Source organism: Typopeltis vanoorti, chromosome 2 (genome assembly GCF_054136105.1).
Source record: "Typopeltis vanoorti isolate ZY-2024b chromosome 2, IOZ_Tvanoo_1.0, whole genome shotgun sequence".
Lineage (NCBI taxonomy): Eukaryota > Metazoa > Arthropoda > Arachnida > Uropygi > Thelyphonidae > Typopeltis > Typopeltis vanoorti.
In genome coordinates this window covers 41,720,491-41,746,461 of record NC_143550.1, presented here as the reverse complement: position 1 = coordinate 41,746,461, position 25,971 = coordinate 41,720,491, and the positions used below count along the sequence as shown (strand labels likewise).

At 36.2% G+C, this 25,971-nt stretch overlaps 1 protein-coding gene across 3 annotated transcripts in view; it reads right to left on the bottom strand.

Moving 5' to 3' along the window:
- The window catches only part of LOC150108962 (protein-lysine N-methyltransferase EEF2KMT), a 166,276-nt gene that overhangs the window by 58,499 nt on the left and 81,806 nt on the right, over positions 1-25,971 (bottom strand). For all 3 annotated transcript variants that reach the window (XM_090404592.1, XM_090404583.1, XM_090404603.1), the window contains exon 5: positions 299-376. In XM_090404592.1, the coding sequence (XP_090260718.1) occupies positions 299-376 (78 nt within the window). The remainder of the gene's footprint in view (positions 1-298; positions 377-25,971) is intronic.

Here is a 25,971-nt window from a genome sequence, read left to right as displayed (position 1 = left end):
ACAAGTAACAGACTGATTTGGAGGAAAATTGTAGATAGGAAGTTAGTAATGATGTAAATTTTTCACGTAGTACTATCATATCCTGTACACCCCTTGATGGTACATGTCAGGAATGTGATGATGATGATAATGCATAGTATTTCTTTTATTGATATCTAATGGAAATCACTCTCGAAATTATCATATAAAGTGATACTGATAATCCTCCTTTAATAATGTTAGATTGATTATTAAAAAAAGAAAAAAAAAAGTTGAACAAAACTATTGAGAAATATAGGGGAAAAAATTAAGTACTCACCTCCCATGTGTGAAGCCCAGTAGTACTGTTACTAATTAAAGCAGTACTTTCTTCTACAGTAATTGCAATGTGGGGATTCTATTAGAGAATAAAATATTTTGTCTATGATCATGTTCTAAGAAATTCTTTAAAGAAAGACAATTCAAACACACTAAACCTGAGTAATTTAACAGAAATGGCCATCTTAAGTGAGAGTTTGAATGTAAAGCTGACTTTAAATAAATAAATAAATATATATATATATACAGTCATCCCTCGACTTACATCGGGGTTCAGTTCCATCAGGAAGGACATAAGTCGATACATTAAATCAACAGAGTTATAGGGGTTAGGGACTATAGTAATAAGTATATTGTCATATTAATTTTTAAACCTTATTATAAAACTGTACTGTGTATTAATGCCACTATAAAACAGGAGAATAATCATTCAAATCTTCCTCCACAATCACATCTTCATTACCATCCCTATCGGAAGGACCAGGCTGCAGCTCTTCTGGTATAACCTTTGTTTTTTTGATGAAAATGTCCAATGTGCTTTACTTATTCTTCTTCTACTTTTGGTCATAAATGTTTATAGCAAGCAAATGCATCATGTACTTTCCTTTCTACTAATAAGTAGCGTTCAACATTGGGGGTCCATGTCTTCAACCATTTTGAGAACACTGCTAACTTCAGAGAACGTTTCTGCAAGACCCTTCACTGCAAATTGTTTAACTACCTCTCCTTGTTTATCTTTTTCCTCTTCTGCAACAAGTTGTTCCTCCAGTTCGACCAATTCTTCGTTGGTCAACTCTTCAGGGGCACTTCCTATAAGTTGAACTATGTCGTCACTTCAAGATTCAGGTTGTTTGCTAGGCCCACTATTTCTTTACTCAATTTACAATGGTCTTCATTTTTTTCAAAACTTCCAAAATCATTCACAAACCTTTTTAATGTCCTTTTCTATATACCACTCATACATTGAGAGATCACTTCGTCCCAAACTACAGCAATATTTTTATAGAGCATGATAAATACTGAATACTTTTCAGAATTGCATGATAATCTGGTCATTTCCTTCAGTAGCAGAAATGGCTTGTGAAAAAGTTCTCCATAGATAATAATCCTTAAACATTACTAAAACTCTCTTTATCTATCGGTTGGAACAATGAAGTAGTGTTTGGAGGGAGAAACATGACACCTTGAACTTGGTGAACATCACCGATATAAGACAGAGGACCTGGAGCATTATCTAGAATTAATAAAATTTTTAATTCTACATTTCCTTTCACACAATAGCTTTCCATTTCATGCCCATAACAGTTGTTTAAGGCATCCACAAACAATTTTTGAGTTTTTTTTTATCCTTGACTTCTTATATCTGTGCTAATAAAGTGGAAGAGTATGCTTGCTAATGTTTTCGAAGGCTCATGGATACTCACTGTGCCATATCACAAATGATTTCAGTTTATATCCAGCCACATTACCCCTAACAGAATCGTAACACAGTCTTTAAGAGCTTTGAAACCAGGCATAGATTTTAGCTTTTTGTGGATGAATTGTCTGGTAGGGCATTTTTTTTCCGAAACAAGGAGGTCTCGTCCATATTAAATATTTGCTGTGGCAAATTATTTTCCTCCGTAATAATTTTATCCAATTTCTCAACAAACTCCTTGCCAGCTTTCTCATCGGAACTTGCGGATTCACCATATATTTTCACATTATGCAGTGCAAAATGCTGCTTGAATCTCATGAACCAAACGGAAGAAGAATTGAATTTGTAATCATAATCGGACCCTAATCCTTCAACATGTTGAAGAGACATAGTGCCTTAGGGTTATGGTCATAGGGTTAAGTGGTATGCACTTTTGGTTCAGGTCCTCTAAGCATGATAAAAGTAGTGTGCCAATTAGTGATAGGATATTTTCGTTGCTTCGTCAGTATCGTCGATTTAATGGAAGCAGATCCTTTCATAGCCACTACGATTTTATTCTTATTTTTCAAAATGGTCGTCACTGTAGAATGAGACCATCCGAAGTCATGTGCAATCACACTGACGGGCTTACAAATTCATGTCGCTTTATAACTTGCAACTTCATTTCAAGATCAATTGCTCGCCTCTTCTTCTGTGATTCTTCACTAGGTTGTTTAATTGAGCATGTAGGGGCCATGTTGCACAAAATATTGTGAATTAATTAACAATAAATACACAAATAACATATTATTTTTCAAACAAAAATTCAACAGAAGACCAGTTGAAGCCAAGTGCCGACTGAACTTGTGCTGTTGCCAATGCGCATGATGCATTTGTTGCTAAATAAAAACTATTTCACTTTACGCTCGCTTGCGCCTTGTTCGAAAGTATACAGCACATACTATAACGACAATTCAAATTCAACTTCAGTTTACAAATCTGTTATTCTAATGGTACAGTGTTTTTCATGGTTTTTCATTTACTTTAAGTGTTCCCACATCTGAAGAAGTCATTTTTGATGAAACATGTTGTGTGCTTCATTAAATTAACTTGTTATCTGTTTTCTCGGTTTCAGTCAGTCAAAAAAACATTATCATATCTACTCACAGAGTCAATATAACTGATGATCATCATTACACACACACATATATATATATATATAAATGATAAATAAAAAAAAGCAACTGACACAATGTAACAGGAAAAGATGGTCCTTGTTGGGGATCTAAATAGCAGAGTAGGAAATGATTGTCAGACATATAAAAATATTTTGGAAAAATTTGGAGAAAAAAGCAAAGCTAATAATAATGGCAAATATGGATTTCTGCTCAGAACATGGACTAGTTATTACTAACAGCATGTTCCAACATAAAAATGTGCAAAAATTCACATGGAGAGAAGAGGCATGGAATAAGAAAAGTGCAAATGACTATGTTATTGTTGATAATGATGTTTTCTGTCTGGTGCAGGACACCAGAGTGTACAGAGGATTTGAAATTGGAAGTGATCACAATTTAGTCTTGAGCAGGATAAAATTGAATTTCATATTGAAAAGAATAACTTATAAGAAAGTTTTAAAGCGAATAAAAGTTGAGCAGCTCTCAGATGTGAACTGTAGACTAAAATACACAAAGATTATTGGAGAAAAATTGAAAGTTTGAGAACAGGAACAAAACCTTGGAGATTCGGTGGCAAGCCTTGAAGAAAACCCTGATTGATTCAGCTAGAGAGGCATGTGGTGAAGTTGTCTGCAAGGATAGAAAAATTAGAACTCCATGGTGGACACAGGAAGTTAAAGAGGCAGTGAAAGAAAAGAAGAAAGCATATCAAAAGTTCCTGTCAAATAAGTCAGCCTGTGCTCTCAGAGAATACAGAGACAAATGTAAGAAAGCTAAACACTCTGTAAAACTAGCTAAACAAAAGTTATGGGAAGACTTTGGTAAGAACATAGAAAATAAATATCAAGAAGATGGCAAGATATTCTGGAGGTTGATGAAGAAACTCAGAAATGGAGGAAAGAGTGTTGTAAAAGGAATTAGAGATGATAAAGGTAACATAAAAAATTAAAAAAAAGATATCCTTGAAGTATGGAGTAATTACTTCGACAAATTGCTAAATGAAACAAGCAGTGATAGCATAGTGGTAAAAAACACTCAACAGGCATGCAGTACTTCATATCCATACTTGAAGTAGAAAAAGCCATCAAAGGCATGAAATGTGGAAAGGCAACAGGAGTAGATGATATTATTATTATTATTATATCACACTTCCAGGGAGTCCAAAGATTCATCGAGGGAGGGCATCAACTCTACATCTCCTCGTCTCACTACTCCACCAACCTTCAATATTTAACACCAACGCCATCTACCGCCGACTACCACCACTAGTGCTTTCACAGACATCCATGCCCACGGCGGGATATTCGACCAGAAATGCTGAAGTATGGTGGTATAAAAGTCGTACGGTGGTTGCACTGCATAGTTCAGAAGGCCTGGACAGAGAGATGAATTCCAGATGATTGGAGTACAGCTCTCATAGTACCCATATATAAAAAGGGAAATAAAACTGAATGTGAGAATTACAGAGGTATTTCATTACTGAATGTTCCTGGTAAGATATATGCAAGTATACTTGAGAAACAGTTGAGAAGGATTGTGGAAGAAAAGCTTGGTGAAGAACAAGCTGGATTCAGGCCATATAGAGGCTGCCAGGATCAGATTTTCACTTTATGACAGATAGTTGAGAATTCATTGGAATATCACAAAGATCTGTATTTAAGTTTTGTAGATCTGGAAATGGCATATGACAAGGTGCCAAGAGAGAAGCTATTCAATACACTACATTTATATGGTATTAGTGGGGCATTGTATCAAGCAATACTTAGTCTTTATTTGAGTTGCAAGTCAGCAGTTAGAATTAAAGGAAGTACAGGAAGGTGGTTTAATGTTAAATCTGGTGAAAGACAAGGATGTACATTATCCCTTCTGTTATTCATTATCTATATGGATCACATTATGAAGGAAAGTGGCATTAAACCTGATATCAAAATTGGAGATGTTAATGTCAGCTCTTTGCTTTATGCAGACGATGTTATACTTCTAAATAAATCTGCTACAAGTCTGCAAGATTCCCTGACTAAAGTGAATAACTGTTGTAATAGATATGGTATGAAGGTCAGCAATAACAAGACAAAGACAATGAAAATAGGCAGAAGCATTGAAAATGTCAACTGTATTATGAATGGAGAACCTGTGGAACAAGTAAAACATTTCAGCTACTTAGGCACGATTTTTAGTGAAGATGGTAAAATAAATATGGAAATAGAAAACAGAATCAAGAAATCTGTTATGGTAGGTAGCCAGTTGAATAAATTCATATGGAATAAGAGAGAAATTAGTTGGAACACTAAATTAGCTGTATACAAGACAGTGTTCAAACCAGTTTTAACTTATGGATGTGAGAGCTGGGTCAGAATTAAAACACTTAACCAAAGACTAGTGAATGCAGATATGAGTCCCTGAGAAAGATCTGGGGGCATGACATGGCATCAATGGCAATATCATATTAAAAATGAGGATATTAGTAAAGAATTTGACATTGTCAGCATCCACTAATACGTTAGCAGAGTTAATCTGAGGTGATATGGTCACTTAAACAGAATGGGCGATGAAAGATTAACAAAGGAAGTGTTCTCTGCCAGGTTGGCAGGAAAATGACCCAGAGGAAGACCAAGATATAGGTGGTTTGATATGGTAAAAAGTACCTCAGACGATAGAAATATAAGATCTGATAATGTTGGAGTCTTGACAAGTAACAGACTGATTTGGAGGAAATTTGTAGATAGGAAGTTAGTAATTATGTAAATTTTTCATTTAGTACTATCATATTCTGTACACCCCTTGAGGGTACATGGCAGGAATTTGATGATGATGATAAATGACAGGCCAACTCATGAAAATTGCAATTCCATGGCACATTAGTACTGTAGGTGATATATGAAAATCTGGAAACCACAGTCTAGAGACTAATCATATCTTTTCAAGCCACTTTGGGCCTTCAATAAGTAGGGTGATGATCCCACACTAGGCAATAAAATAATCTGCAATTTCAAGACATTCATATATATATTTCTTTGCGTGCTATCGGAGAGCTCCTGAGAGATTTGTGTTTTTTGTTGATTTATTGGTGCTTTGGATTCAATTTAATGGACTTAAGTGTTTAATTTTGGTATATTATTAGAGCTTTATTAACGTGGTTAGTGTACTAAAGTGTTTTATAACATAATCTGTGTCGGAAGTCGCCGCTAGATGAATTCGTAATGAGTAGTGTTCGTGCAAGCTCCAGATAAGATAAGTATCATATTCAGTTATCGATACAAATTACTTAATATTGTGTAGTTTTGTTTTGTTTGCCTTGCGTATTTTAGTGCGTCTATTTTTGGTGTGTTATAACGTTTAATTTGACAAAACACGTTACAGATAAATATGGCACCTGTGCGTAGGAAAATGGCGGCCAGTAATGAAGGTTCGCCATCGTTATCAAAGAACGGTAGCATAAAAGAAATGAGTCAGTGTACTAGCTGTGAAATGTACGCTTTGCGGAGTGCGGTCGGAGTGTGGTTAGATGATGATAAAGGATTGAATGTGTGTAGAAAATGTAGGGAGAATGCGGAATTGAAGTGTATTTCGGATCGTGAGTGTGATATTTTTGTCAACCTTCAAAATGAAGGAAATAGGGATATGACAAGAAACGACAATGTTGTACATGAAAATTGTGAGAGTGTGAATGTAGAAAGTGTGAATGATAGTATAAATGGTTTCTCAGAGAACAAAAAAGATGAGATAGATGCATTGAGTGAGATCGCGTTGTTGAATAGTGCGATAGAAAGAGCAAAACAGCAGCTAGAGTGCATGAACAAAAGTAGACTGAATGAACCAACCAATAATAAAAGGTATGACAGGAAAAATAGACGTATGAATGTGAACATGAACAAAATGAAGGATAGAGTGCTGTATGGAGACTCGTTAGTACGAGGTGTGTTAGTAGAGGGTTTGACAAAATCGTACCAACCTGGTGCAACAATAAAGGACGTAACTGCGTCTATTAGAGAGCAAAAGGAAAGGGTGAAAGAAATGATTGTTGTGGCAGGTACGAATGATTTGAAAGGAGATAAAATGGAAATGATAGAAGACCTGAATGAATTGTTTGAGGTAGCAAAAGAAAAGAGTGAGAGAGTTAGAATGATTAGTCTTTTGCCACGGTATGACAGTGAAATGTTTAAAAGGAGGGCTATAATTGCAAATGACTTTATGCGTGGGTTATGTATGACGAGTGGTGTGGAATTTGTGGATGTGTGGAGTGAGTTTGATGGGCGAAAGGATCTATATAAGATGGATGGCTTGCATTTGAATGGTTACGGTGAAAAAATGGTTACCTGAGAAAGTGTTGCTGAATGTAGTGGATGTGCAAATTCAGGGAAACTAGATTTGTTAGGGGGGGGTAGAGATACAGTCCTTATGGAGGCAGTTGAATGTAAGAATGAATATAATATGCCAGAGCAAATAAGGACAACAAATCAGAGTGGGATAGTTAATATAAGGCATCAAGGTAGGGTTGGGGCTAATGGGGGTCTTAAATTCATGTACACTAATACTAGGAGTATTAGGAACAAGAAGGAAGAGTTTTTGGCCATGGTTGGCACTTCCAGACCACAGGTTATAGGTATTAGTGAAACATGGCTGACTGTAGATGATATAACTAGTGGGATTGAATGTGATGGGTATAGTGTGTTCAGGAATGACAGAGAGAATAAAATGGGGGGAGGAATATTGTTGATGATAGCTGATGAGCTCCAGCCAAGGAGAATAGAAGTTGAATTGCAGGATAGAGAAAAGAGCACATTTGAGGCCATTTGGTGTGAGATTGTGGCTAGCAGAACTAAATATACAATTGGGTGCTGCTATAGACCAGGTGATGGAAAAGATGGTGGTGACAGTATGCACAAGCAAATAGAAGAAATGGGTGAAAGGAGGGTGATTATTATGGGAGATTTCAACTATGGTCGCATTCATTGGAGTGAGGAGAGGACACACGGGAGGAAGGAACTGGATTTTATGCGGTTATTAAGGGATAACTATCTGCGACAGCATGTAATGGAAAATACTAGGGGTCAGAGAGTGCTTGACCTAGTAATTACATCTGAGGATTTGGCTGTAACAAATATGACCTCATTGCCACCAATCGGTGAGAGTGATCATAGGGTCTTAACTTGGGAGGTGGCTAAAGGTGTAGAATTTTCAATTAAGACAGGTTACATGTGGAATTATCGGGCGGGAAAGTATGACAAGCTTAGGAGTTTGATTGGTTCAGTGCCATGGCATGTACAACTGCAAGGACTAGAAGTTGATAGTGCATGGGAGGTAGTTAAGAAGTGCTTGCATGAAGCAATGGCTGACTGTATACCTAGAGTCCGAATAATAAATCAAGTAGGGGTTAAATGGATGAATAACACCATTAAGCTTGAGTTGCAAAAAAAGAAACAACTATGGAGGGAATTTAAGGAGAAGGGTGACCGGCAGGCACATGAACGGTATAAAGCGCAGGCCAGAAGGGTGACGAGTGTGGTAAGAAAAGCAAAAAAGGATTACGAAAGAACATTGGCCATGCAGGCTAAAGAGAATCCTAAACAGTTTTTTAGATATGTAGCAAGTAAAAGGAAAAATGTACATGGCAGATTGATTTTAAAGAATGCCGATGGTAGGGAGGTAACTGAATCAGTTGAGATAGTTGAGTTACTGAGTGAGCACTTTGCAAAAGTATATCATCCAGGTGGTGACATTGCAGAAACGAATAAACCAGTAGATTATACGGGAATTGTGGTTAATGAAGTGGAGGTGAGTAGTCTATTGCATAACCTCAATGTCAATACATCTGTGGGATTGGATGGTATACCAGCTCGTGTTGTACGAGAAGCAGCTAAAGAATTGTCAGTACCCTTGACCATTTTGTTTAATTTGAGTCTCGGGTCTCGGTTAGTCCCGAGCGGGTGGAAAGAGGGGGAAAATAGTTCCACTGCATAAAGGTGGTTCCAAGACTGCTGTTGTAAATTACCGACCGATTAGCATATCAGGAATCATTGTCAAGGTCTTAGAGAAGATAGTCAAAAGGAAAATACAAGATTGGATTGAAGAAAATGGGATACTGTATCGGGGACAGCATGGTTTTGTGAAGGGTAGGTCATGCCTCAGTAACTTGCTCACGTATTATAACACAGTGACGGCTGAACTGGATAAGGGTAATGGGTTTACGGTGATTCTACTGGACCTTGCCAAGGCCTTTGACAGGATTCCACATGGAATTCTAATCAGTAAATTGCAGCATATGGGAATGGACATAGGGTTGGTGAGATGGATAGGAGGGTGGTTGACGGAGAGATATCAGAGAGTGGTTTACTCGGGAGTAGAGTCCACAAGACGGCCTGTGACTAGTGGTGTGCCACAAGGATCTGTTCTTGGACCACTGCTGTTTAATTTGTTCATAAATGATATAGGAAATGATCTGAGAGGAACAGTTCATTTGTTTGCGGATGATGCGAAGTTGGGTAGGGCAATAGTTAATGCAGATGACGTCAAAATTTTGCAGGATGATTTGGATAGATTGGAGGTCTGGGCTAAGGAGAATGGATGTCAATTTAATGTGGCAAAATGTAAGGTTATGCATTTTGGGGTGAAAAGATTGGCGGCAGTTTACTGCATTGGTGGAACCCTGCTCCAGGAAATTGATGAGGCACGAGATTTAGGAGTGTTGGTGGATAAGGAATTGAAATTTAGGGGACACATTGCAAAAGTGACCAAAACAGCTCATCAAATCACTTGGTTGCTGAAGAATACGTTGACAAGCAGAGACAAGCAGGTTATTGTTCCTCTCTATCGAGCCTTGATAAGACCCCATCTAGACTACTGTGCTCAGATTTGGTCACCTAGGTTTCTTCTTGATGGGGAGGATGTGGAGAGGATCCAGAGGCGAGTGACCAAGATGATAGTAGGTCTGTGGAATGAACCGTATGAGAACAGGTTGAGGATTTGTGGGTTGCAAAAATTGGTTGATAGGCGGAGGAGGGGAGATATGATTGAGACATTCAAATTACTGAAGGGTTTCTATAAAATTAATTCAGAAGATATTTTTGAGAACAGGGCTGGTTGTGGGAGGACTAGGGGACATCCATGGAAACTGGGCAAAAGTGTGGTTAGTAAAGGTGTTAGAGCTGGGTTCTTTACTTTTAGAGTAGTGAATGAGTGGAATGCGCTCCCTGAGTCTGTAGTGGATGCTGTGACAGTGAATGAGTTTAAGGCGAGGTATGATAGATACTGTATGAATGTCAAATAGTTGTGATGAATATGATTTGGGGCCTCCCTCGATGAGTCTAATGACTCCCTGGAGTTGCCCGTAATAATAATAATAATAATAATAATATATATATATATATATATATTATTATATTATATATATATATATATTATATATTATTATATATTATATATTATATATATATATATATATATATATATATATATATATATATATATATGGGATATCTAAAATCTATAAATGTGATTGGCCATTTCAGCCCATAGTGGATGGTAATAATTCACCAACTCACAAACTAACCAGCCACTTAGCTGAAATATACCTCCTTCCATTTTCACCACTCCACAAATTCTGCTCACATTAAATCCTGTATATATAAGAAAATTACCCTCAGCAGTACTGACATCATTGTCAATTATGATATGTCCTTATTATCAACATCCTTCTTAAGCAATAGTCCAGAATTAATCCAGGACAAATTTCCTCCCAATATCTCAACCATATTTCACTTCACCATAAATTCTGGCTTCTTAATTTGCTAAGGTAAAATTTATAAGGTACAGCCATGGATTCCTTTCCTCCCATTTACTAAGTTATTCATAGGGAAATTTGAAAATAATATTCTTAACAGCTCCCAAAACAAATCTACCATCTAGCTATGCTATTTGGATGATGTGTTCTAAATCTGGGCACATAGTCCTAATACACACTGTTAGCATATTTAAAACAGCTGTCCTCCTAGGATTTATTTCACATTAGCAGAGGAAAACAGAAAATCTTTCCTAGTAAGTTAGTTACATAACAAACCAATGGATCCATAATACTCACAGCCTACAGAACCCCCCCCCCCCCCAACACACACCAGTAAGTACATCCAACCAACCCTCGCAGCAATATGGAATTTTAAAAATTTGAGTGAATATGAAAAATCATCTACTCTGATGATAAGACCCTCACTTTAATACATAACTTTTTAGCCAATCGCTACAATCTCAAACTGGATTAAAAGAAAATACTACGTAACCATTCTATAAGTCTCAGGAGTCTCTGAAAAGATGGCATGGCTTGTAGTAAAACAATATCATTACCCCAAAATGGAATCCATTATCACACCCAGCCCTTAGATCTTCCAATGGTTTACCAGGTATCATGCAGTTGCAGACTTGCTCATTATGGCTGAACTTAGAAGGGATTGCTATCATCAAAACATCAACACTGCACAGCATTAAAGATTACATCCACTTTCATCATTATGGCTGCTTAGATTTTGCTGATCATGCCAAATTGGACACATTACCAGATTCACTAAAGAAAGCAAAAACTTCCTTACTTCATAGAAACAAATACAAATGTGGTCTCTGCTGAAAAGTCATTCCAACATAAGACATTTCTGATATTGGAATCTATCCAGATTTGAAAGCCAACTATGTTCACTAGGCAGTTTCCTTTAGGACAGGGTTGTCAAACTGGCGGTCAGCATGCGGCCCCCAAAAGCAATTTTTTGCGGCCCACGATGCCTCAAGGAAAGATGAAAAAAAAAAAGGATGGATGCTTTTTATAATAAAACAGAAATACCGTATTTACTCAAATATAACTCGCCCTCGTGTATCACTCGCACCCCTGATTTTACTTTACGGAAAAAAAAAAATTTTAATTTTGCATATATATCGCACACGAAAATAAAGTTTAACCACTTTTAAGTCGGGGCAATAACTTGCTTCCCACAGTAAACAATATGCCCTTCCCAACTGCCACTATATTGCAGATGCAAGGAAACCTAGTAGTTTTATTGTACCACTGAATAAAGTACAGAGACATTTGCTGTCTGTGTAGTATATTTCTCAATATGTGTAATATATTTCTTTAGTGCAATTAGAGACAACTGGGATAAACATGGCACTAACTAATGAATCACATGTCTCCTCCCACATTAACCATCCTGTTTAGACTCAAGTAAAACCATATGTTGCACTGACAAACAGCATCTAACTAAAAACTATTGATTTTAGTTAGATGTATGTGAGTGTGCCCACTAACTCAAATGCAAAGCAACAATAAAATTAATTTTGGTTTAATTTGGTTTAAATGCCATCTATTGTAAATATTAATAAAAAAAAATTCAGCTAATGCCTTTTATTCCGGTAATATAAATATAATAAAAATATTTTTTATTTATTTTAGTAATCATTATAATAATCATTATTTTATGTCTTGTAATAACTTAGAATAAATAAAATTTTTGTTATTAATTTTCCAATTTATTTATGCTCACTCTTTCACTTCCCTTCGATTCTAATTAGTGAAGGTTTTTTTAGTGGAAAATGTTTTGCAGCCCACTTGAGATACACTTTTATAGCAAATGGCCTGCGGTCCAATTGATTTTGATACTCCTGCTTTAGGACTACAAACTTTGCTATTTCTTCCTTGCTTCAACTTTTCTTTTCATGTTATGATTTATGTGTATATATCTATATTTCAGTGTACTGTTACTGTGATGTTGTCAATTTGACAACATCACAAAGCATATCATAAAGCATTGGAAATAATAATTTTTTTTTTTCTACTTATATCATGAACATTATAATGAACTTCTGAAAAGTCCAACATAAGTGATAATCAACATGTAAACTTGTACAGAGTGCACATAATTTGCTTGGGAAAAGACTTGTGTTCAAATCCAACTGATTTTTTAAATATTTTTAGTTATTTATTTTTAAATACTGATCCCATAAATGAGAGGTAAAAGGATCTATAAGCACATCAGTGCTGTGTGTGTGTGTGTGTGTGTGTGTGTGGAGTGCAGGTGAGGACTGAGAGAGAAGCTTATTGGGTTTTTTTTTTTTTTTTGAAGAGTTGCAGTTTGTAGTTGTTTGGGAACACTTTGTGTTCCCAAACAACCATTCAGTGGTGGATGGAATAAAAGAGGAAGATGAGAAGCAGATTCAGTGTTTTTGTAGTTGCACAGTAAAGAGATGATGGATAGCTGATGCTCTTTTATTAACAGATGGCATAGAAAGTGAAGGAATGATGGTTCCTCCACTTTTAATGACCTAATACATCTACCTACTTGAATTCCTGATGACCATCTTTACTCTTCAAATACTCTGGGCATCTTGAACAAAAGAGAATGCCTAGTTTTTTGGATGCTGAGAAATCTATTGGGGGTGAGGAACAAGATTGTTCCTCAACTGAGAAATAATCTTAGTGATCGAGAGTAGGTCATTAAAAAAAAAAAATTTAAGTTTTGCATATATATCGCACACGAAAATAAAGTTTTGTACAGAAGAAAGAGAATAAGTGATAGGACAGAACCTTGAGATATTCCAGCATTGGTGGTGAAGCTTGAAGAGAGGGAGCCAGCTACCATGTCTCACAGAGAACAACCAGAGAGAAAGCTGGCTACCCAATTACAGATTACAGAGTGTGGCAGGGAGACTAAAGGATGGCAATTTGTTTAGCAGGCCTTGATAACAGACACAGTCAACAGCTCTGGAAATGACAATAGCAACAGAGCAAGTTTCTCCACATCCTTCCACGGCACATGTCCAGTGGTGGGGGATGTAAGCTAAGAGATCAGCTAGGGATTTTGAATGGCAGAATTCATACCGGTGGCAGCTGATTAAATGGTAGCCCTCTAAGTAGTGAAGATATTGGTTATTGATAACTTTCTCCATTATTTTGGAGAGGACAGAGATGATGGCAATTGGTTGGTAGTTTGACAGACTTTGGTAGACTTCTATCTTCCTTTCTTGGAACAGGCTGATATGAGACTGCTGTCACAAATTGAGATGAGCCAGCTATGTATTTCATGAATACCAGCTAAGATTGTAGAGATGATGCAAGACAGGTGTTAGTTCTGGAGCACAATATTTGAGAACAATTGCAGAGATGCCATCAGGATCAGAATTTTTTGTGTCCAAGTTATTTAGTAGTTTTCTGATATCTTTTTGTCAAACAACATAGGGGTATGGCACTTGGATTTTGGTATAGTAGGAGGTGATTTCCCTTGGTCATTTATTCAGGAGTTCATGCTAGAAAGTTAGCTTTATCTTTGGGTGAAGTAACAGTGGTACCATCAGAATGAAAGAAAGAGAGGCAGAAGTACAGAAGCTGTGTCCAACAGGCTTAGCAAGAGGCCAGAAGGCACAGCTTCCATTTGTACAGGAGGCAAGTTTTCTGCTGTTGGCCTTTATAAAATCTGATTTGGATCTGCTGATGACTGTTTTGCATTTGTTATGTGCTTTATTACAGGTGGAGTATGAAGCTGTGGTTCTTAATGTGAGCCATCTGTGGTAAGCTGAATTTTTTTTTTTATTTGATAGCTCTGATACACAGTGGATGTGAAGGTGAGTTTTTACTGATGAGATTCTGGGTTGGTTCATACATTATGATTGATTTATAGTTTATAGTAAATATCAATCCTCCCCATGAAAGACTGAGAATCCACAATATGCTGATCATATGAAGGCAGGAGTTAGAAGACAAAATAAATTTATTTATATTTTCTGAATGACTTTAGATGGTATGAAACACTGATGCTAGTATCGTATTTAACAAGAGCTGAAAGAAGCAGGCAAATGTAAAGGATGGGGAGTTAGCACATTCAGTTTGAAGATGGACTGCACACTAGTGCATTCGCCTTCAAGGAGAGAGGTGAAATGGTCTAAATAGATGGCAGCTTGGATTTTTTCCAAGAAAAGGGAGGAGAGATTTATTTATATTTTCTGAATGCCCTTAGATGGCATGAATTTTTTACTATGAATAAACAAGAACAGACAGACCAGAAATTAAGTGTCTCGTTGAGCTTACATTCCATAAATCTCAGAATAGTCCAGCAATGAAATATTGCTGGATATGAGGAGGTTTCAAAATCCTCTAAAAATCATACATAATGATTTTTAGAGGATTCTGAAACCTCCTCATACCCAGCATCTCCTCCAGAAGGAGTAATTCATCATTAAGTCTCAGTTCTGATAGAGTTACAAGGGAGTGGAAAGAGGGCAAAATAATTCTCCTACATAAGGGAGGTTTTAGGACTGCAGTGGCAAATTATAACCAATCAGTATCTCAGGCATAGTGGTAAAAGTATTAGAAAAATTGGTCAAAAAGAGAATTCAAGAATGGGTAGATAAAAATATGATACTATGTGAGGATCAACATGACTTTGTGAAGGGTCAGTCATGCCTTAGTAATTTGCTAACTTTTAATAATAGAGTAATAACAGTTGAGTTGAATAAAGGAAATTGCTACACAATGATTTTGCAAAAGCATTTGACAAATTATCACACGGAACTCTGTTATGCAAATTAGAACAAATGGAGATGGACATGACACTACTTAAGTGAATAAGAGGGTGGCTGCTGCCGGACAGATATCAAAAGGTGGTATATGGGGGGGGGGGGGCAGAATCTAGGCAAAAACAGGTGACTAGTGGTGTGCAAGGTTCAGTGCTGGAACCATTGCTGTTTAATTTGTGCATAAATGATATAGGAAATAACCTGAAAGGAAATATTTAGTTGTTTGCTGAATGATGAAAAATTAGGTAGAGTAATAGTTAATCAAGGTGATGTGGAGAGCTTACAGGACAATTTAAATACAATGTCAGTATGGACAAAAGATAATGGTATCAGTTTAATGTGGAGAAATGTAAAGTTATGCATTTTGCAAAAAATAGATTACAAGCCATGTATCTCACTGATGACACTGTACTCCAGGAAACAGATGAAGCTAGAGATTTAGGGGTGGTGGTAGATAGAGAGAGAGTTAAAGTTTACAGCACATATTGCTAAGGTTGCAAAGGTAACCCATAAGATTACTTGGCTATTGAAGAACACATTAACATGTAGAGATAAGGAAGTTGTTATTCCTCTTTATAAGGCCTTGATACATCCACCAGAGATGGGTGTATCAAGGCCTTATAAAGAGGAATAACAACTGGGATGTATGGGGTGTTGAGGAGATATAGTACTTCTCCACTTGGACGGTTGCAGATAATTGTGGTTCAGATGGATTGGTTCTCACTGGATACCCAACTCTTGCTTATGGCTCCAACAAGCTACTGTAAACTGGTAGCGACCACACCCTGGTAAACTGTGTTGACCTACAGGCTAAACTAAGTGAGGGTAGCCAGATATGGCGATCTCAAGCAGCGACTATATTCAGTGAATCAGCTGCAAACAGCATCTGTATTCCATGTTAGGAGCGGCTGAATTCAGGTCAAGGAGTGGTGGTTGACACTTGATTAACCACTAAAACTGAATGAACTCTAATCAACCTAAAGATACACGCCGGCTCGACCATCACCCGGTCAAACAAGGGTCGTGCCCACTATTAAGGAACCAAGATAGTGAAGCTGTTAAAAATATGTTATTGGAACAAAACCTAGTAGACAGAAAAAACATAACAAGCACAGGAACATGGAATGTAAGAACTCTTCACCAGGAAGGAGCATTGGAAATACTACTGCATGAATTAGACAACTACAAATGGGAAGTGATTGGACTCTGTGAAACTAGATGGACTGGAAAAGGAGAATTTCACCAGTACAAAATTTTAACTTCAGGTAGGGAGGACAACAAACACCAAGAGGGAGTAGCACTTATATTAAAACCAAAGGCTCAAAACTTTCTATTGTCTTACAATCCTATCTCACCTAGGATAATTAAAGCAAGATTTAAAACATCAATTGGATCAGTGACTATTATTCAAGTATACTCACCAACTTCAACATCATCAGAAGAAGACATTGAGGAGTTCTATACAGATTTGCAAAAAGCAGTACAGCAGACATCAAATCAAGATCTCCTAATTGTAATTGGGTACTTAAATGCAAAAGTAGGCAAAGACTGGGATACCTGGCAAAAGAGTAATCGGACACTTTGGATATGGAGAATGCAATGAACGTGACAAAAGACTGCTAAACTTCTGCTCAAATAATAGACTAACAATATCCAATACTCTCTTTAAACAACAAAACCCCAAAGAAAATGGACATGGATATAATGACAGACAAACCAAGAATATGATAGACTATATTGTTAGTCTAGACTATATTGTTAGATGGAAATCAAGTATCCTAAATTGTAGATCCTTTGCTGCAGATCAGATCATAAGCTAGTATTAGCAAACCTAAGAATAAAGTTAAAATCTGAAAACACTTTTAGAGTCAAAAGGAGACTGAATGTAAAAAAACTACAAAACAACAATATTCTAAGAAAATATCAACTAGAACCAGATAAAAACCTGAAGGAACTATCAAAATATTGAAGAACATTGGTGCAAATTAAAGCAAATAATATTAAAATCGGCAGAAAATACAATAGGTTACACAGAAAGGGGAAGTAAAAAGGATTGGATCTTGAATGAAGTAAAAAGATTAAGTGATCGAAGGAAAAGCATGAAATTAAAACAGAACTATAACAGAAATAAATATAATAGATTAACCAGAGAAATTAGAAAGCTAGTTAAAAGAGACAAGAATAACTGGTTAGAAGAAAAATTCAAAATGGCAGAGAAGCTATCAAAAGAAAATAACCTCCATGGATTATATAAACAAATAGACCAAATTAGCAAGGCATGGACAACAAAAATGCTAATGATCAAAACAAAGAGGAGCAACTAATGAAAGAAAAACAAAAAGAATGGCCAGATGGGAAGAATACTTTAGAAACGTATATAATAAAAACAGCTCTCAGGATATTACTATTCCAGCCACTGAAATGGAAGAGGAAACAAATATCTTTACCAAAGAAATAATAGCACACAGCATAGATAAACTTAAAACTAGGAAAGCACCTGGTATTGATCAAATACATGCAGAATTAAAAGCAGGAAAGGAACAACTTTTGGAACCATTAAAAATGTTATTTGAAAGGATCTACAAAAATGAAGCAATACCTACTGATTGGACCTATATACAAAAAAGGGAGATAAAACAGAATGCAATAATTACAGAGGTATTAGCCTCCTCAGTATTCCAAGTAAGGTTCTTACAAAAGTACTCCAAAAACAAATTAAGCCATATATAGAACTAGCATTACGAGAAAAACAAGCAGGGCTCAGACCAGGACGAAGCACAATTGATCAACTATTCACCTTATGAGAGCTAATAGAAAAGACACTAGAGTACAACCAAAGTTGCTATATGAATTTCATAGGCTTTCATCAGGCATTTGATTCAATCCGTAGAAGAGAACTAAGGAAAACTATGAAAGAATTTGGAATTCCCAATAAACTATACGTAGGGATCCCAGATACATTGGAAAAAAATATGGGACGCTTATGACTGAGGGTGAAAGTTTAGTATGTGCATCCATCACATATGCCAGTCTTACAAAATGATTCTAACTTTCCAAGTGTGTGTGTGTGTGTGGTAAGGTTTACTATGCACACACACTTTACTAAGTATAAGTAAACAAATAGTAAATCAAATTGTTAGGCTGCATATTTTCATTAAGCCACTTTAAGTTGCCTTCAAATGTTTTTTTACTTACTATTATAGATACAAAATAGATTGTTAATACAATAATGCTCATCTCACCTGACAATATTCTTATTAATCAATCATTCTTGCTCACTCTTGCAATACTTTTCTGAAGAATGAATTTCACTTAACAATTGTTTTTTTTAAGAATCATGTCATGAAATGCTACACAATACTCACTGAAGAATGATATAACAATAATACACTTGTGTTTTTGTTTGCCGTAAATTTTCTATCATATAGCTTACGTATTATTTTAGATGTACAATCCATTGATCGAAAACTCTGGTTGTGAAAACACATGTGATATGCAAAAGTTGATTCTTCTGCAGCAAGATTCTTTTCCACTTCCCCCATCTCTTTCTTGGTAAAGAAATCACTGACTTTTGCACTTGTACTAGCTCGAGATGCAGATTTATGTCTTTTCATAGCAATGTGCTGCGTAATGTCGGACTTTCTGCCATGCTCGACGCTAAAGAAGCCACCACAAACCGTACACTCCACTTTATCTGTCTCACCCAATTTAGTAGATTTTTTTAAAAATGGAAATTTATTTTTTAAAGAGTCTGTATAATCACACTTCCTTTTTGGCATTTCAATGTTCAACAAGGCCACAGGAGAATTGAAAAAATTATACATTTTAACAGCAGCCGTACAGTAATTAATACTCTGCAAGCACCAACCTGTTTCTCTCGGAGCAAGCTTCTAAAATGGTGTGGGTCAAGCGGACCATTCCATGCTATTTAAAGCTGAGCCAATGTCATGGCACACACCAAAATGTCAATGCACATGTGCACTGTTCTAACAAACTTATCATTGTTGCAGTGTTGCCATCACTCGCCTTGAGAAAATAACAATGCTGCTACAGTTCCCTGTAATGACGGAGTGATGTTTGTAATAGAATAGAAATTGTAACTCATCGATTTTGTTATTCAGTCTTGAACTCTAAAATACAGGACAAAAAGCTGTCCCAAAGAGTTTTCTCGAGACAACAGGACATATTAGCCAAAAAAGGGATGATCCTGTATTTTACGGGACGTCTGGGATCCCTATCTATAAAAGAAATCTGAAAGTGCAGTATGAGTGGAGGACACCTTACCAACTGGTTCCACACAGAGAGTGGAGTAAGACAGGGATTTGCAATCTGTCACTAGACCTGTTCAATCTTACACTGGAAGAAGCAACTGGTAAGGCCTCAAACAAAGAAGACTCCATAATCAAAATATATGGGAAAACTATAACAAATTTAAAATTTGCAGATGACATTGCATTACTTGCAAGCATGGAAGATCTACAATGAATTTCTGATAAAATAAAGGAACAATGTATAGAATTTGGATTAAACATATAGACAAAACAAAAACCATGCAAATAAGAAAAAGAAACACCAATCTGAAAATTAAAATTGATAGTAAGAATCTAGAGCAGGTAGAAAACTTCACCTACCTCGGAGGAGTAATTGAATACAATAGTGAAATTACAAAAGACATAAATAGACGAATCAGTCAGGCATCCCAAACTTTTGGATGACTTAATAAAATATGGAAGTCAAGAGACATCAAGCAAGTAACAAAAGTAAGAATGTATTAGACAATGGTCATCCCAATACTCCTCTATGGAAGTGAATGCTGGAATCTTAAAAAGGCTGAAGAGAAAATATTATTAACTACTGAAATGGGTTGGCTAAGAAGATTACTTGGAGTATCTCTGCTGGATAGACTAGGAAACAAAGACATAAGGAAATGACTAAAACAAGAAATTACAATAATAGACAAAATTCAAGAAAGAAGACTGCGATGGTTTGGCCATGTGACCAGAATGGGAACAGAAAGATTACCAACTAAAAGCCTTGAATACAATGATGGAAGGTAAAAGATCCAAAGGACGGCCCAGAATTAGATGGATAGACAAAATAAAAGAGGATCTGAAAACCAAATCGCAATAAGTGACACCGAACTGGACAGAATTGTTCAGACTCTCCAGGGACAGACAGAAGTGAAAGAGTTCATTCGGCTTCATCATCATCCACATAGATGATGGAAGAGAGAAGAAGAAGAAGACACCAACCTCTGGATTACTGTGTTCAAGTCTCTTCCTCATCCCTAAGAAACCCAGGGGACCAGACTTAAACACAGTGGAGAGGATTCAGAGGCAAATTATAAAAATGGTGAGTGGCCTGTGGAATGTTTCCTATTAGGATGAATTGAGGATGTGTAGATTGCAGAAGTTGGTTGATAGGAGAAAAAGATGGAAACATTTAAGTTGCTTAAAGGTTTTACAGGATTGATGAAGGGAAAATGTTTAAGCACTGGCTAGAGGGACCAGAACAAGGGGTCATCCCTGGAAGTTGAATAAAAGTTTGATTGGTAGGGATGTGAGGACTAGATTTTTTGCTTGGAAAGTTGTGAATGAGTGGAATGGGTTTCCAGAGTCAGTTATAAGTGCTTTGTTTGTTAATGGGTTCAAGGAGAGGTACGATAGATTGTGTGGATAGATTGAGTCTCCCGCAATGAGTCTTCGCACTCCATGGAGGTATCCATATAATAATAATAACAATAGTAATTATAATTACTCCTTCGAGGGTAATTCAGGGTTATTTGAAACTTACAGAATGTAAGCTCAGGGGAAAAGTATCACCCCGAGTGAAAGAGAAAGAAGTCCCATCTTTCTGGATGCTGGGATAGCTACAGATCTATATATTTATTATGCTAAACATATAGCTATATGTTTGGCTTAATGTATCTTTTTAGGAGATATATACAGCCACTCACTCCAAGAAGAGCAATCTCTTCAGAATTCAGGACCCAGGTGTTTAATCTTTAAAAGGTTAATATTTTAAAAGAGTTAAAATTGAGTAAGTTATATTTTCCCAAATGGAGAATGGTGTGCAAAATAGAATTTAAGAAAAGAGTACTAGACCTGTTTTTGCAATCTTATTAATTTTGTAGAACAGAAGATTTCGGGAGTAAGGAGTGTACATTACTGTCATCAGCAAAAATATGAAGAACAGCACAATTAGGGATAAATGTTAACATATAAGAGAATCCAGTTAATGAAAGAACTTGAGGTACTCCAGAAATAGTGGGAATGCTAAAAAAAAAATAATAAAATAAAAAAAATATATAAAAAAAAACTGTTTTTACATGCAGAAAGTGACCAGAAACAGCCTGAGTTTCTTCTGATATTTCACAACATAAGATAGATGATCTCCTGTGAAGCAGCCACAGAAAGTTTCCAGTATTGGAGATGTCTATTAATGGATTTCTCTATTACTATGTATTTTTTTTCTCGCTCTCTTAGAGGACTATGAAAAGAGCAATAGTTCAATAGTTGGATGGTATATATCTCTCTCACCTTTCTTCTGGGATGCATTGATAGTTTTGAAGCTTAGGGGAAAATATGTATATAAAACAGAAAAGTTCAAAAGTAAACTAAAAGGATACCATCAGGACCACTTTTTTCCTTTTTTTTTAATTTAGTATTCAAGCTAATTGAGTTGTTTGATCTTCCACTGATAATTGATAATCAAATCATAGTCACTAAATGACAAAATAAAATAGGACTCAAGATTACAGTCAAATCACAAGTGAAAATGGTTTAAAGATGATGATGCCTACTCAAAGTGAAAAAACAAGAATAAAAAAATGGAATGCTGTTCACTCTGAAGCTATGTGATAAGTTGTTGAAACCAATGAAAAAGATATTTAGTAAAGTGATGCTACAGACCTGTGAATGTATAAGGTGAGGATAACATAATGTTTGGGGAAATCAGTTTGAAAAGCACAAAGAGTAAAAAACACTTTGAACAACAATAACAACAACATGTAACGTAGGAAGAATACAAGGATTAAGAATTGTGGGTCTCATAACAGATTCAGAGGATGTAACACTGAATGAGATGTGGCTGCTTACTGTTAACCAGCGTTATCATGTAGTTATATCAAGATAGACAGGAATATGAAGATATCAATGAGAAACAATATTAGTGGGACTACAGAGCAGGAGACAGCTTAGAGAAAAAACATGAAACAATGAACTGGAGGAGAATAATGTCAAACTATTCTGAGATTAGAAACATCAATGGAGTAGGAATAAAATTAAGAATAGAATAATCAAGCAAGAAATGAGAAAGAAGAAGATAATGTTATGAAAGAAGTACTCATCCACTTAATTCCCATTTGGCCGATCCTCCTGACCTTGAGTAGGTGATCTGATACTGCTTCTCTCAAACAATCTCTGACCACTTCCCATACACTACTGACATTCTTTCTTCATTACTTCTCAAGACATGACACTGCTCTAAGATGACTCCTAAGTCTGTCATAATTACCAGCTTTATTATTTCAGGGGCTTACATTGGTGAGTATGGGCATGGCAAACATGAGATACCCAAGCTAGACCTGATCTTACTTCCTGCAATATACACTTGGTAAATCATATCTGTAGACTAGTCTTCTACTCTTCTTTCCTCTACTCTCTCTCTCACTTCTTACTCCCCCTCCAGTGCTATTAGAGCAATTCGAGGGTGAGGGAGTGACTCTTTCCTCTCAAAACTGTAGTTTCCAGTTTCTACTATCTACTAAAAAAAAGGCAAGCCTAGTTGTCTGAAAGTGGCAGCCCCACCACTAGGATATCTATCGTCATGCTAGTCACTTGACATGGGGAAACACATGTTACTTTCAAGTCTCAACGAAATCCAAACCGGACAGAAAATAGGGGGAAAAGACTGCAAACTGGAAAAGATTAAGAAACTTTGGAAAAAGAAAAACGTGGTGAAATATGCTACATGGAATATTAGAAGCATCGCACATAAAGAAGCAGAATTAGATAAATTTTGGATGATAAAAATATAGAAATTGCAGTTCTTACAGAAACAAAAAAGAAACTTAAAGGAACAAAAGAAACAGCTAATTACAATATCATATACAGTGGAGTGGACAAACAAATACATGCAAAAGCTGGTGTAATGATTTGGATCCATAAATCAATTAAAGTGAAAATAACTCATTATACATACTAGAATGAAAGAAGATTAGAAGCGCGTTAAAATTAAATAAAGAAAATTTAACAGTTGTTGTTGGAATGTATGCCCCTGAAGAAGGAAAAGAAGAAGAAAATGATTACTTTTACAAAAAGTTACAAGGAATATATGAAAAATTAAATAAAACAGACCATATAATTATAGCCAGAGATCTTAATGCCAGAATAGGAATGAAAAAAATTAACAATAATGTACAAAAATTTGGAGAACCAACAGTAAACAAAAATGGAAGGCAACTCATTGATTATATAATATATAATAATTTAAAAATAATGAATACATTTTACAAACATAAAAATACACATAAATATACAATAGTGTGCAAGAGGACAAAAATCAATAATAGACTACTTTATAGCAAATGGAAATGCAGCAAACCTCTTCCTAGATGTTAAAGTTAGAAGAGGGCTAAAAATCGACACAGATCACTATTTAGTGCAGGCAAAACTAAGGTTTCCAACAAACTGGTTACAAAAAAATATAAAAAAATAAACAAACTAGAGAAACAAAATCCAATTACAAAGTAAGACTATGAAATGATTCAAGTATAAGAAATTTATACCAACAGAGGATTAATAACTACTTAAAAAAATACAAGAAAATGAAGACATTGAGAAAGAATGGAATAATATAAAAGAAATTATTACATCAGCAGCATATGAACGTCCAGGAACGCACACAAAATATCATAAAAATAAAAAATTACATATATGGGACAATGAAATAAAAACAATAATTGAAAATAAAAAGCTGGCTTTTTAAAGATAGTTAATTAGCAAAAAACAAGATGAAATTAAACATAAAAAGATAAGCAATAGCCAAAAGAGAAACCAGAAAGAGACACAGAGAAAGCTGGGAAAAATTTATACCACAACTACAAAATTACATACTCTTTAAAATCATTGACCGTTCTCGCTCCCACCACTCCAAAATAAGACCCAATGCATATAAAATATCAAAACACATGAATGCAGATATAAAAGAAACTGCAAATATAAATTGTGAAATTGATGTAAAAGAATTATTATTATTCAGGCCTCCATGGAGTCAAAAGCCTCATCGTGGGAGGTCCTTCCTAAGAACATAAAGTCTGTCAAGACTCATCAAGGGGAGGTCCTTCCTAAGAACATAAAGTCTGTCAAGACTCATCGAGGGGAGGTCCCCCCCCTAAGAAACACAAAGTATATCATACCACTTTAAACTCATTGACCGTTCTCGCTCCCACCACTCCATCAGGCAATGCATTCCACAGTTCAACCACCCTCCACACAAAGAAACCACTCCTTACCCTCTTGCTCACAGTTTCCTTTCGTAACTTCCAGTGATGTCCTCTTGTCATCACTCCTTCCCGCTGTTCAACCAAGCGAAAGAACTCCCCAGTGTTAACCCAGTAACCACCTCTCAACAGTTTAAAAGTCTCAATCATATCACCTCTCCTTCTTCTATCCACCAAACTCTGCAGTCCACATTCCCTCAGCCGATCCTCATAACTATGCTTGTACAGTCCTGAAACCATCTTTGTCATCCGTCTTTGTATCCTTTCCACAGTTAATTTATCCCCTTCAAATCCTGGGGACCAAATCTGAGAACAATAGTCCAAGTGTAGCCTGATCAGAGACTTATACAACGGAATGATAACTCTCTTATCTCTGCAGGTCAGTGTCCTTCTCATAATTGCAGCAATCCTCTGTGTTACCCTCACCACCTTTGCAATATGTCCCCTAAACTTCAGGTTTCTATCAATCATCAACCCCAGATCTCGTCTCCCCTACTTCCTCCAGTATAACTCCTCATATAGAGTATGCAGCATCCCATCAATGTTTCCCAAACCTCAAGATCTTACATTTTGCTACATTAAACTGACACCCATCATTCATTTGGCCATCTATCTAGCTTATTTAAATCCTCTTGCAGGGCTACCACATCTGCACTATTACTAATAATCCTTCCCAGCTTCGCATCATCCGCAAACAACTGAATATCCCCTTGCAATCCACTGGCAATGTCATTGATATAAAGGTTAAACAATATAGGTCCTAGTACTGAGCCCTGTGGGACCCCCACTTGTAACCCTCTGCCTCCTTGAAACTGCTCCACCATACACAACTCTCTGATACCTATCAGACAGCCAATCCTGAATCCAGTTGACCAATCTGACATCCAGACCCATGTGCTGCAACTTAAATATCAGCTTATCATGTGGCACCCTGTCAAATGCCTTCGCTAAGTCTAAGAAAATTGCAGTATATGCCTTTCCCTCATCTAATGTTCTTGTACCTTTATTATAAAAGGCTAGCATATTGCTAAAATAAGAGCGCCCTTTCACAA